Source organism: Leptodactylus fuscus, chromosome 4, assembly GCF_031893055.1.
Source record: "Leptodactylus fuscus isolate aLepFus1 chromosome 4, aLepFus1.hap2, whole genome shotgun sequence".
NCBI classification, from domain to species: domain Eukaryota; kingdom Metazoa; phylum Chordata; class Amphibia; order Anura; family Leptodactylidae; genus Leptodactylus; species Leptodactylus fuscus.
Window position 1 is genome coordinate 80,570,961 of NC_134268.1, and position 15,128 is coordinate 80,586,088.

Genomic DNA, 15,128 nt, shown 5'->3' on the forward strand with positions numbered 1-15,128 from the left:
GGCAGGGACAGGCTAGGATAGGAAGGAGAAGACAACCAACAGCTCTTATAAGAGCTAAATTCCAGGGAGAAGCTTGTCAGTGTAACGTGGCACTGACGGGCTCAATCGCCGCAACCCAGCTTTCCCAGGATCCTGAATGGAATACACTGACAGTGTATTCCCGTATACCCTATATATACCCCCGATCCCCGTTCCAACGGTGTTCCCCCCCACCTTCACCCCAGAAATACCCTGCAAGTCCCCTAGCAATAGAATTGGGGCTATATGCACCCACAATTGTTGCTACTGGTATATAGTGCCATTTTCTGACTGGGAATTCAAAGACTATATTGGAGTTACGTGCACCCACAATTTTTGCTACTGCCATATAGTGCCAGTTTCTGACTGGGAATTCAAAGACTATATTGGGGTTACAAATACCCTCAAGTCTTGCTACTGCCATATAGTGCCAGTTTCTGACTGGGAATTCAAAGAATATATTGGGTTTACAAATACCCTCAAGTCTTGCTACTGCCATATAGTGCCAGTTTCTGACTGGGAATTCAAAGAATATATTGGGGTTACAAATACCCTCAAGTCTTGCCACTGCCATATAGTGCCAGTTTCTGACAGGGAATTCAAAGAATATATTGGGGTTACAAATACCCTCAAGTCTTTCCACTGCCATATAGTGCCAGTTTCTGACTGGGAATTCAAAGAATATATTGGGGTTACAAATACCCTCAAGTCTTGCCACTGCCATATAGTGCCAGTTTCTGACTGGGAATTCAAAGAATATATTGGGGTTACAAATACCCTCAAGTCTTGCTACTGCCATATAGTGCCAGTTTCTGACTGGGAATTCAAAGAATATATTGGGGTTACATACACCCACAATTGTTGCTACTGGTATATAGTGTCATTTTCTGCCTGGGAATTCAAAATGCGCAAGGCTCCCGGAAAGGGACGTGGACGAAGCCGTGGGCGAGGTCGGGGGAATGGTTCTGGGGAGCAAGTTAGCGGTGAAGCCACAGGGCGTCCCGTGCCTACTCCTGTGGGGCAGCAATCATTGCGCCGCCCCACAGTGCCGGGGTTGCTTGCCACATTAACTAAACTGCAGGGTACAAACCTTAGTAGGCCTGAGAACCAGGAACAGGTCTTGCAATGGCTGTCGGATAACGCTTACAGCACATTGTCCACCAGCCAGTCAGCCTCTGCCTCCTCTCCTCCTCTTACCCAACAGTCTTGTCCTCCTTCCTCCCAAAATTCCCAATCTTCCCAGAACAATAACCCCAACTGTCCCTGCTCCCCAGAGCTGTTCTCTGCTCCTTTTATTGTCCCTCAACCTGCCCCTCCATTTCGCGATTCCACGGACCTAACAGACGAGCATCTGTGTCCAGATGCTCAAACACTGGAGTCTCCTCCATCTCCGTTCGATTTGGTGGCGGATGACCAGCAAACCCCCCCTCATCGACGACGATGAGGCGCAGTTGCCGTCAGGGCAGCCAGTTGACATGCGCATTGTGTGGGAGGAGGAGATGAGACAGGAGTTGGAAGAGGAGGTGGTGGATGAGGAGGACACTGACCCGACCTGGACAGGGGGAATGTCAAGCGGGGAAAGTAGTGTGGATGTTGAGGCAGGTGCAGCACCAAAAAGGGTAGCTAGAGGCAGAGGTCAGCAGCTTAGGCGAAGCCAGGCCACACCCGGAATCTCCCAAGATGTTCCAGTTCGTACCCAGCCCCGAAAAACTCCCACCTCGAGGGCACGTTTCTCGAAGGTGTGGAGTTTTTTCAAGGAATGCGCCGAGGACAGATATAGTGTTGTCTGCACAATTTGCATCTCGAAATTGAGTAGGGGCTCTGAGAAGAGCAACCTGTCCACCACTTCAATGCGCCGTCATTTGGAATCCAAGCACTGGAATCAGTGGCAGGCAGCAACGGTAGGACAAAGGCCGCCCGCCGTTCACGCCACTGGCTCTGCCACAGCTCACAGTGCTGGCGATGCACTCCAGAGGACGAGCCAGGACACCACTTCATCTGCCTCCGACACTTTGTTGACTTCTTCCTCATCCTCCCCTGTTCCTGTCTTATCTCCTTCTCCTGCACCATCAAAGGCACCATCAGGCGCTTCTTTACAACAACCCACCATCTCTCAGACATTGGAGCGGTGGCAGAAATACACCGCTAACCACCCACACGCGCAAGCCTTGAACGCCAACATCGCTAAACTGCTGGCCCAAGAGATGTTGGCGTTCCGGCTTGTTGAAACTCCCGCCTTCCTGGACCTGATGGCAACTGCGGCACCTCGCTATGCCGTCCCTAGCCGTCACTACTTCTCCCGGTGTGCCGTCCCCGCCTTGCACCAGCACGTGTCACTCAACATCAGGCGGGCCCTTAGTTCCGCGCTTTGCACAAAGGTCCACTTGACCACCGACGCGTGGACAAGTGCATGCAGACAGGGACGCTACATTTCACTGACGGCACACTGGGTGAATGTAGTTGAGGCTGGGACTGCTTCCCAAACTGGCCCGGTGTACCTCGTCTCCCCGCCTAACATACCTGGCAGGGACACGAGAAGAACACCCTCCTCCTCCTCCTCCTCCGCCACCTCCTCCGCTGTTAGATTGACCCCAGCTAAGAATTGGAAACATTGCAGCACTGGCTTTGGTAGATGTCAGCAGGCCGTGCTGAAGCTGATCAGCTTGGGGGACAGACAGCACACTGCCTCCGAGGTGAGGGATGCCCTCCTCGATGAGACGGCAATATGGTTTGAGCCGCTGCACCTGGGCCCAGGCATGGTCGTTTGTGATAACGTCCGGAACCTGGTAGCAGCTCTGGAGCTTGCCGGACTCCAACATGTTCCATGCCTGGCCCACGTCTTCAACCTAGTGGTGCAACGTTTCCTAAAGAGCTACCCAAATGTTCCGGAGCTACTGGTGAAAGTGCGGCGCATGTGCGCCCACTTTCGCAAGTCGACAGTAGCCGCTGCTAGCTTAAAATCTCTCCAGCAACGCCTGCATGTGCCACAACACCAGCTTTTGTGCGACGTCCCCACACGCTGGAACTCAACGTTTCAGATGTTGAGTAGAGTGGTTGAGCAGCAGAGACCTTTGATGGAATACCAGCTACAAAACCCTAGGGTGCCACAAAGTCAGCTGCCTCAGTTTCTCATCCATGAGTGGCCATGGATGAGAGACCTTTGTGACATCCTACGGGTGTTTGAGGAGTCCACAAGGAGGGTGAGCTCCGAAGATGCGATGGTGAGCCTTACAATCCCGCTCTTGTGTGTTCTGAGAGAATCCCTGATTGACATCAGGGATAACTCAGATCACACAGAGGAGTCAGGGATAGCATCCGATCCGTCACAGCTGGAGAGTAGGTCCACACATCTGTCCGCTTCATCGTGTTTAATGGAGGAAGAAGAGGAGGAGGAGGAGGAGGAAGAAGAGCTGTCCGATGATGTGATGGTGATACAGGAGGCTTCCGGGCAACTTCGAATCGTCCCATTGTTGCAGCGCGGATGGGTAGAAAGGGAGGATGAGGAGGAAATGGAGATTGAACTTTCCGGTGGGGCCAGAGGAGTCATGCCAACTAACACTGTGGCAGACATGGCTGAGTTCATGTTGGGGTGCTTTACAACCGACAAGCGTATTGTCAAAATCATGGAGGACAACCAGTACTGGATCTTTGCTATCCTTGATCCCCGGTATAAAAACATCTCTTTTATTCCGGTAGAGGGGAGGGCCAATTGCATCAATGCTTGCCACAAGCAATTGGTGCAGAATATGATGGAGATGTTTCCAGCATGTGACATTGGCGGCAGGGAGGGCAGTTCCTCCAGTAGGCGACCAAGTGCTCACCGGTCCACACAAACAAGGGGCACACTGTCTAAGGTCTGGGACACCTTGATGGCACCCCCTCGCCAAAGTGCCGCCACTGAGGGTCCTAGTGTCACCAGGCGTGAGAAGTATAGGCGCATGTTGCGGGAATACCTTTCTGACCACAGCCCTGTCCTCTCCGATCCCTCTGCGCCCTACACGTATTGGGTGTCAAAGTTGGACCTGTGGCTTGAACTTGCCCTATATGCCTTGGAGGTGCTGTCCTGTCCTGCCGCCAGCGTCCTATCTGAGAGGGTGTTCAGTGCAGCCGGTGGCATCATCACTGACAAGCGCACCCGTCTGTCAGCTGAGAGTGCCGACCAGCTTACTTTGATAAAAATGAACCACCACTGGATAGAGCCTTCATTTTCGTGCCCACCTGTGTAAAGCACCCCAACATGAAACTCCATGTCTGTGCTCAACCTCTCCAATTCCTCCGCATCCTCATACTCATCCACCTTAAGCGTTGCACAATTCTGCTACTAGGCTCCCTCCACCCTGATTTCCCACAACTCTGCTGGTTAGAGGCTCCCTCCACCCTGATTTGCCACAACTCTGCTGGTTAGAGGCTCCCTCCACCATGAATTTCCCCAAACTGTGTTGGTTAGAGGCTCCCTCCACCATGAATTTCCCCAAACTGTGTTAGTTAGAGGCTCCCTCCACCATGAATTTCCCCAAACTGTGCTGGTTAGAGGCTCTCTCCACCCTGATTTCCCACAACTCTGCTGGTTAGAGGCTCCCTCCACCCTGATTTCCCACAACTCTGCTGGTTATAGGCTCCCTCCACCATGAATTTCCCCAAACTGTGCTGGTTAGAGGCTCCCTCCACCATGAATTTCCCCAAACTCTGCTGGTTAGAGGCTCTCTCCACCCTGATTTCCCACAACTCTGCTGGTTAGAGGCTCTCTCCACCCTGATTTCCCACAACTCTGCTGGTTAGAGGCTCCCTCCACCCTGATTTGCCACAACTCTGCTGGTTAGAGGCTCCCTCCACCATGAATTTCCCCAAACTGTGCTGGTTAGAGGCTCCTTCCACCATGAATTTCCACAAACTGTGTTGGTTAGAGGCTCCCTCCACCATGAATTTCCCCAAACTGTGCTGGTTAGAGGCTCTCTCCACCCTGATTTCCCACAACTCTGCTGGTTAGAGGCTCCCTCCACCCTGATTTCCCACAACTCTGCTGGTTAGAGGCTCCCTCCACCATGAATTTCCCCAAACTGTGCTGGTTAGAGGCTCCCTCCACCATGAATTTCCCCAAACTGGGCTGGTTAGAGGCTCCTTCCACCATGAATTTCCACAAACTGTGTTGGTTAGAGGCTCCCTCCACCATGAATTTCCCCAAACTGTGTTGGTTAGAGGCTCCCTCCACCATGAATTTCCCTAAACTGTGTTGGTTTGAGTCTCCCTCCACCATGAATTTCCCCAAACTGTGCTGGTTAGAGTCTCCCTCCACCATGAATTTCCCCAAACTGGGCTGGTTAGAGGCTCCCTCCACCATGAATTTCCCCAAACTGTGTTGGTTAGAGGCTCCCTCCACCATGAATTTCCCTAAACTGTGTTGGTTAGAGGCTCCCTCCACCATGAATTTCCCCAAACTGTGCTGGTTAGAGGCTCCCTCCACCATGAATTTCCCCAAACTGGGCTGGTTAGAGGCTCCCTCCACCATGAATTTCCCCAAACTTGGCTGGTTAGAGGCTCCCTCCACCATGAATTTCCCCAAACTTGGCTGGTTAGAGGCTCCCTCCACCATGAATTTCACAAAACTGGGCTGGTTAGAGGCTCCCTCCACCATGAATTTTCCCAAACTCTGCTGGTTAGAGGCTCAATCCACCCTGATTTTCAAAAGCAATGTTGGTGCCAACCTCAACTCACTACAAGGGCCAAATTCACTGCTGTTGACAAGCTCTCCTCACTCCAAGGGCCAAATACACGTTTCCAGGTATTTTCCCACTTTGATAGAGGTTTTTTTGAATGTGTAAAGTGTGTAGTTGTTAGGCTGTGATGTTGGGGTAATAGAGGGTCTTTGGTGTGTTAGATGCCCCCAGACATGCTTCCCCTGCTGTCCCAGTGTCATTCCAGAGGTGCTGGCATCATTTCCTGTGGTGTCATAGTGGACTTGGTGACCCTCCTGAGACGGATTTGGGTTTCCCCCTTAACAAGTATATGTTCCCCATAGACTCCGCTAGGGATTATGGGCACTCTGTTCTCCTAATTCCATCCAGGAGAGTAGATTTGCATATTTTTTACCCATAATCCCTAGCGGAGCAGGAATGACTTGTAAGTCTCCGTACTGCCTATGTAGGCGAACACTCTCCCTAATGTGGACGAGTGCCCCCATACCCTGGTCTATAGTCTCTCACTCTGCTAAATCAGTATCCCTACACTATGCTGAGGATGGCCCAATAGGCCGAAACAGCGCTGTCCATAGTTGGGAATCTGTTCCTTTGGGACAGAAATACTGATTTAGCAATTAAATCCACATTGTGATTAAAAGACTTTATAACTGAGTCGTTCATGATGTTAAGGATGCCGCCCTCTATAGGGTGGTATACAGAGTGCACTCTGTTCTCCTAATTCCATCCAGGAGAGTAGATTTGCATATTTTTTACCCATATGTGTATCACAGTAATTTTCTACTTTTATATGTATTCTAGGGAAAGGAGGTGATTTAGAACTTTTTTTTTTTTACATTTTTATATACTTTTTTAAACATCCTATTAGCCCCCGCCTAGGGGCTTTAATCTGCAATCATTTGATTGTAAGTCCCATAGACTGCAATACAAGTGTATTGCAGCCTATGGGCGATTCTGTACATTACTACTGCGGCTGGTCATAGACCAGCCGCAATAGTAATATTCCTATGACAGGCCTGGGAGCCTTCAGTAGACTCCCATAGAAACAAGTTGGCTCCTGTGACCTCGCCGCGCAGAAGCCGGCTTGCATCTTTAGAGGTATGGAGCTGGTGGGGACCCATCCCGAGGGTGCTATTTTTAAACTTTGAGGGGGGGAAGGGTGTATCTTAAGTATTAATGCCCGCAATCAGATTGCCAGCAGTCTCTTTCACTGTAGGTTTGGACACATATTCTCTTTAACAGTCGGTGGGGTAAACTTTACACTGATCCTCAACTTTCCATATTATCTAGAACATAACCTCTACATAAGTTATTCTTCAAATACGGATATTTTGTACACATGATTCTAAAAAAGACCAGAGTACTTTTCGTACAACTCACCGACGTCAAGAGAGCACAAGACAAGGAAAAGCAGAAAGTGTAAGTGGTAAGAATAAGGTTTCTTACATTGCCAATGGATTTTTAGACCAATTTCGAAAAACTTTTCCTTGTCCAGCTGGCCCCTTGTTTGTTTATATGGGTGAAAATCACGCCACATCTGACCCCGTCATAGGTGTTGGTTTCTGCAAACTCAATCTACTCTTAGTATCAATGTATTAAGTCCAAATTAGTGTATTTGGTATATGAGCTAGCTCAGAGAATCATACACACAGCATCATAGTGAGATTCAGTCAATTCCTCTTCATTGAGGGAATGGGGTTTAAATAAATTGCATAGATAAAGAAGGAATACAGCCAAATAAGGCTAGGTTCACATCTGCAGGGAGGACTAATCTCTGGCATTTTTAGTATAAAAACAGTGGAAACCCAGGTCCACGGGTAACTGTTGTTTCATCAAACAGGCTCTCTGTTGTTTGGGTCCACTGGCGGACCAAAGTGAATCTAGCCTTAAATGACTCGTCATGAACTGGACATAAGCTTAACATGTAGCCAATTCTCACTGTAAAATGAGCCACATTCTGCTAAGAAGACTGCAGTAAACGGGATGAGTTTGGACAACCAAACAAAATGGTATGACTCACGTATAAAAATATAACAAATAACTGAAAAATCTGTGAGATCATGTGGACTTCAGGTCCTGTTGTCCTACCATTATTAATAAAATTTAGGAGAGCTCAAAAACGAGGTTGCACAGACGTAAATTGCAGCCAAACCTGATAGATTTGGGGGCCAATTCTTCACTCAACCACATAAGAAAGTAGGATTCTATAAAGGTGGTGGATTGTCTATTTCCATCTAGTTTTTATTTTTATGGTAGATTTTGAATTTATAGTTCAAGTAAATATGTGCATTTTAACCCTTTAGTGATCTAATTCATTTTAGCCTTAAACCAGTAACATTTGATCTCCCTCTGTGTTCCACCGCTCAGAACTTTTAGAAGTTTTCTTCCGTGCAGCTTTATGAGACCTTGTATTTTGAGAATACGTATAATATATTGAATAAATTGCATTTTTTTCTTAGGGGATATAGGAAAAAATAAAACAGCAACTTTGTCCATTGTTTATTTTAAAGGTTTATATTTATGACATTCACAGTGCTATATAAATAACACTATGGTGGCCACAATTTCTGTATTTTATATTTGCTATTTTATTTTACAATATAGGCACCATAAAAACGCATTTTTCCACAAGATAATCGTAATTTGTGTTTCACCATATAATTTTTCATTTACATGGCTATGCAAGAGATTTTTTTTTATATATGAATTTGATTAGGATTTATTATTTTATGGTTTTTGAGAGGTGACATGAGCAGAAAACATTAGTTCTAGCTTCTGTATTTTAAGGTTTATGGAATTTAATACGCAGGATTAATAATATACCAATTTTATGTTGTGTGTTGCTACAAATTTGTTTATTAAGTGTATTTCTATCCTTTTTTTTATTTTTTATTAACAAGTGAAAAAAATGTCCATTTCAGTTAGTTGGGAAGGGTTAGTAATAGGTGGGCTTGCTAGAGAGACAGGGAGGGGATGTAAGGGAGTAAGAGAGGGAGGGGATGGAGTACAGCATTATGGTAGCTGTAGTATAGAAGTACAGGAAGTTACTCCAGGTAAACAAATGCAGAAGATGCCAAGAGCTCACAGAGAAACACAGAAATCACTCAGAAATCACTTCTAAAGGTATATGGGTGTACTTATTAACCTACCGTATTTTCCGGACTATAAGGCGCACATAAAAACCCTACGATTTCCTCAGAAATCGTAAGTGCGGCTCATAGTCCGGTGCGCCTTATATATGGATGGAAGCGGCGGCAAAGTCTGCGTGCCGCTTCCATACATACATAAAAGGCACCGTAAGGGTGCATTCACACTACGGAACGCCAGCGTGCATCACAGCCGTACACGCCGGCGTTACAGCAGGGCTGCCGGACACTTCCCATTCATTTCTATGGGAGCCGGCATGCGAGCGCTCCCCATAGAAATGAATGGACAGACACTTCCCATTCATTTCTATGGGAGCCGGCATGCGAGTGCTCCCCATAGAAATGAATGGAAAAAAGCAGTCCATTCATTTCTATGGGGAGCGCTCGCATGCCGGCTCCCATAGAAATGAATGGGAAGTGTCCGGCAGCCCTGCTGTCACGCCGGCCTGAAACAGAACGTGAAACTTACCGAGCGGTGCAGGGTGGGCGGGCGGGCATTCAGGCCTCCTCTTCCTCCGATGTCCTGACCACTTCCTCCAGCGCTCGCGAACTAATGGCCTGGGCGCATGCGCAATATCATAATGCTTCTACTACTGCGCATGCGCCCAGGCCATTATCAGCGAGCGGCGGAGGAGGATGGAACATCGGAGGAAGAGGAGGCCTGAATGAGCACCGCTCGGTAAGTTTCACATTCTGTTTCAGGCTTTTATTTTAAAACGGGGGGGGTGGGGGTGGGGGTAGTTTAATCTAACTTTTACGGTTGGGCTCTATCAGCATGATTTTGCTGATAGAGCATCTCCTCGCCTGCCGAGCGCTTCCAATAGAAGCGGCTGGCACGCGGGGGGTTAAGCGGCCGCTGGCAAAGTCTGCCTGCTGCCGCTTTCAATAACATATAATGCGCACCGGACTGCGGCTTATAGTCCGGTGCGCCTTATATATGAACCGAGACGGACTATAAGGCGCTCATGGGCAATGCGGCTTATAGTCCAGTGCGCCTTATAGTCCGTAAAATATGGTATTAAAAGCACCAACAGACTTTAAAATAAATAAATACATTTTTGCCTGGTATACCCCTTTAACCACTTAAGTACAGTGTCAATTTCTGGTCCAGGACCAGACACATTTTAGGTCTTTATGCAAGTTTGGTTTGGAGGGCTGTCACATTTTTAGCATTTGTTATTCAACTAATTTCTGCGTCTTTTTTTGGCGACACATGGGACTTTATTTTTATTTTGTTTTTATTTTTGCATGTGTTTTAATTTTTTTATATCCAGGAAAATATAAAACAAAATAAGAGGGAAATTGTGTTTTTTTTTTCACTTTTAATTTTTTTTAAATTTAATCGGTAGGGTTGAGAAGATCTTGAAATTTCAGGATCGTTTTTAAAATCCGATTTCCGATAATTTTTCATTCGAACCCGATTCCTATCCCAATGCAAGTCAATGGGATTTTTTTAATCATCGAAGATCGGATTTTAAAAACGATCCTATTCACTACACAGTATGTAGTCCAAAAATTGTTTCAATTTTTGGACTCCACGCTGTGTAGTGATTAAAAAAAAATTCCCCCTGGTGTCCGCTTACCTGCACAGATCCGCTGCCACTTCCAGTTCTTCTTGGTCCGGTCTTGGTCTCTCCTTCACAGGCCTTCAGAGCGCCGCCACCTCCCTAGGCTAGTGTTAGAGATGATAGGAGTAGTCAGGGCTTGTTGTGGCTTAGGAGAGTGTGGGCTAGTAGCCAAACATTGTGGGAAATAACCTCTGATCTCGATCCCGCCCAAAAAGATCGGGAACGGAATTCCGATCGCGATCGTGAAATTTACTCGATTGCCGATCGGAATCTGAACATTTCTGATCCCGATCGCTAAACCCTATTAATCACACAAAGTGCTACTAATAAACTTTATAAGGCTGAGGGCCCATGATGCGGAAAAGCAGCACTTTTTGTTGTAGATTTTGCAGAGGTTTTTGAGCCAAAGCCAAAAGTGGATGGAGCAAAAGGGAGAAACATAAGAACTTTCTATATGTTTCTCATTCCTTTTGTAGCCATTCTTGGCTTTGATTTAAAAAAAAACGCAACAATATCTGCAACAAAAAAAGCTGCATGTCTGCAACGTGGGACCTTAGCATTAAGTAGTTTTTCCTCTCCATTACAGTAATTTTTAAACCTTCCCTGCCTTCTCTCTGGGACCTCCGGCTGAAGTTACAGCTGGCTCCCTATTTCAGCACCTGCACAAAATCAGTACAGTGCCGGTACGTCCTTGCAGAACTAGACAACCACTATCCCAATGGGTGGTCCAGAAGTGGTTAAGCTGGTTTTACACAAGTTATTTTTTACTGCATCTTAGGACATTTTTGAAATATTTTGTGGTAGAAAAACACAGCATCGAGATGTTATGTGTAGGTTTATAGTGATGAACACCCCTATTTTTTTTTTTTAATGTACATAGTGTTTTTTGAGTGTTTGACCTCCAGATCTATAGTTCCAGTATCTTTTCAGTTGTTTTCCTATTCATTTTAATACAGACAATAAAACTCTGGGAAAAAAATATGTGAAAATGCCGGGTAGACAAAAAACACCCTATAACAAAAACACATGCAATACTAGTTTTATTAAGGCCATTTTTTGCATAAAAAAACGCCATGCAAAAAATATGTAAACGAGACATGATTATTTTTTCTGCCCCTCCCCCAATGCAATATATATCTGTACTGTCTGTGTAAAACTCATTGTTCCCCATCACTTACAGAACATCATCATTCCTCAACTTCTTATGAACTGAAATGCTTAATATGTATGCCTGAAGCTGTGCTCACTGAAGTTTTAATGAAGACTAATTTAAAAGAAATTTTCTTACTGTGAAAACTAATTGCGCAAATTAAGTCAAAGACAATGAAATGCTAAAATGTACTAGAGACAGATAAACATATAGATATTGTCACCAATAATAAGAGAGAGGAACGATGTGATCAACTGATTCTCCAATATCATATAAAGGATCGTTTTATTATGCCAATAAATACATACTTACAAATTAAGTTAACAAAAAAAAATGTATTGCTAATATTAACCCAAAGAAAAAAAACCCACAAATACTGTATCACATATAAAAGACAAAGAAAACCAGGCGGCAGTTATTTCCTCTTAGCTAAAAGGAAGGAAACTACCAACAACCTTAATTCCATTTGTAATTCCACTTTCCATGTCCACAATTTATCACCTGTCTCCAACTTAAATCAATTCCTTCAAATTACAGGAGCAGAAGAGATTTCTAGACATGGTGGTAATTCTTTCAGCAATCAGGATCCTTAGCTTTATTGCTCATGGAAAGAGAAATTGGCCTGTTTGTGCTTTTGTTTAATGGTTTGGTTTACATGTACCATAATGGAAGATAATAGACTGCCACAGGAGTCAAAAACCATCATTCCTTACCATTTGAAGATAAGAAATGCTTTCATGTACTGCAATATTTGTGCTGTTCAGGGCATTGCCTGGGGCTTTTTAATTGATGATTGATCTACACTTAGGGTCGGTCTATTGAAGATCCTTGTGAGGGGGGGGACACTTCACCTGGACTTCAATGGATCAGCTGTTGGAAAGGGCAGCAGCGCTCCCTGAGTGTTGCTTCTGCCGCTTTACAGGCCATGTCACATGGCCTGATCATAGCTCAGTCCCATTCAAGTGAATGGGCTGAGCTGCAATACTGAGCACAGCCAGAGTAAAGCCGGGTTCACACAGGGTTTTTTGGTCAGGATTTTGACGCGGAATCCGCGTCAAAATTCTGTTAAAAAAACCTGCCTCCCATTGAATTCAATAGGTTCCTCTTTCCGCGAGTGGTTTGTGCCTGCTTGTGGAAAAAAAAAAACGCGACATGCCCTTTCTTGAGGCGGATTCGGTGGTGCGACACCACCCTCCCTACTAGGTCCATGCACTGCATTGGCATCCAGTCGCGGCTAGCCATGTTTTGGACTGGATTCTGAGGAGGCCTCCGTGGCAAAATCCGGTCCAAAAAACTCCCATGTGAACCCGACTTAAAAATGTTCAGTGCTGTGCTTGGCAAGTACAGAAGAAACTGCAGCACTCACCTGAAAGATGCAGCCTTGTCCAACAGCTGATCGGCTGTGGGCCTCAGTATTGGACCCTTTTCAAGTTTTAATGGTTGACCTATCTTAAGTGTAGGTCATCAATTATTTAGCCTGTAAAACCCACTTAATAGGAGCAGAAATGCACCTTTGAAGTCATAGAACAATGATGCAATACAGAGATAAACATTCATTTATGGATAAGAAAACCAACCTGCAAGTGCACAGAGGTTGGGGTCTAATCTGTGCACACATTGACATGATACATGAAGTGGCTGAAAATGTCAATTACAGCTAAAGGGCTGGCATTAAGAATAGATATGTGAGGAGAGGTGAAGCATTAGTCTGTAGGTAAACTAAGTCTGTCCCCCAATGCACATAAGACGGATTTGCACATCCATCACAAAATGAATATCTCTGTATTGTTTCATCTCTAAATAGCCACAAAGGTGTGTTACTACTCTTATATAAGGCCCATACACAACAATATTATTGACTTGTCGACTCTTTAAATTATAAAATAAAATTCTTTACTGATTTACTCATGCAAATGTCAAACCTTGTGTAATATTTAGAACTGGTTAAACATTAGCCATGCTTTTATACAAAATGCTAGATATTGAAGTTCACATTACTGGATACTGATAGCTGTATGTGAACATGACAAATGTCCCTCGCCTAAGACAGAAATCATATTGCAGATCCCGTATCACTTATAAGCGCATCATCTTCAACTAGCAAGAACAAGCTCCAAATTCTCCAGACATTTCAAATGATAAACCTCAAGCCTTTCTTCAGAAGTGGAACCATCTGTGAATAGAAGAGCATAAAGTAGAGTGATAAGTATCCATAAAGTCAATACACCAATAGTTCCTACCCCACAAATCATCCTAATGAGTATAAAGTTCAGCATATGACCCATCTAGATACACAGTAAATTTAACTTTAGCAACCAGTGCCAGGTAGCTGCTGCCAAGGCAAATAAAGTCATAGGATGCATCAAGAGAAACACAGATGCTTATAATAAGGACATAGCTTTGCCTCTACAAAAATCACTAGGCTAGGCCACATATGTAATATTATGTACAATTTAGGGCACCTCTGTATAAGGAGGACATATTTGTGCCTGGAATAGAGTGAGAACAGAGAAAAGTGACCGGGGGATGGGTGGTTTATAGTAAAAAAAAAAAAAACCCCAAAAAAACAGTTAGTAAACTTGGGGTTATTGGGGTTACATAGTGTCTGCTATGTGTGAGAGCAGGGAAGGTGGCTGCTTCTGCTGACTCCTCCTCTCTGCTCTCACACACGCATAGCAGACAGTGCTCACTGAAACTTCCTGTGCTCGCTGGAGGCTAATTAGCATATGAATAAAAGCAGGCTGATTCAAAAACGACTGAGGCGATTAACATACAAAAGGTAGGTGTGGAATAGCCTTTCTAAAGGCTATGCAAATATATGCTTAGTTAAAAATGAGTTTTACAATGAAAAAGCCCCTTAAAGAATGTATTAGTTGATATAATACAGCGATAACTTAGTGATTAGAAATAAAACATAGTAAATAAGAGAGAGTAAATAATTTTTTTTAACAATTTTTAACATTTTATGCATGTCTAATTTTCTTCTGACTGCCATGAATACAAAAATAAAAACAGGATCCAGTTCCATATTAGTTGGAACCTTCTTGTTTTTTTAATATAAAACCTAAAAACTGCAACTCATCATATTTTAAAGACACTATATAACATTACTTATTCTCCCAGATAACATACACTGGAGCTTTAACTCTTTATATAAAATACATCTAAATATTTTTCATTAGAATCTCATAAAAAATCCCTTTATAACATGGATGAATTAAAAATACTCCACAAATGTGGATGTAAAACACCGCCCCCCATGTTTCCATCAAAAACCCATATTAACAGAAGGCAAGTACTCATAGCACATAATCATAATTCCACACATATAAAACACAATGAAAGACCTTACACCTACTACTAATCACTGATGGACAGGTAAAGAAAAAACATAGAGACCCCTCACCTCTATTAACGTTTTGTGTGCAGGCCCCCTAGGAGGCACCAACATGCCATCTGTTGATGGTGGTTTTGGACTGAGACATGGGGCCTGTGTTAGCCAGCTACTTTTGTCTAGGGCTTTAATTCATCCATGTTGTGTGTTTTTTAAAAG

General features: G+C 44.7%; 1 protein-coding gene across 1 annotated transcript in view; it reads right to left on the reverse strand.

Moving 5' to 3' along the window:
- Positions 1-13,485: 13,485 nt before the first annotated feature.
- RTTN (rotatin) overlaps positions 13,486-15,128 on the reverse strand; it is a 163,796-nt gene continuing 162,153 nt past the window's right edge. The window contains exon 50 of the mRNA XM_075270736.1: positions 13,486-13,748. Within this exon, the coding sequence (XP_075126837.1) occupies positions 13,669-13,748 (80 nt within the window). The 3' untranslated portion in view covers positions 13,486-13,668. The remainder of the gene's footprint in view (positions 13,749-15,128) is intronic.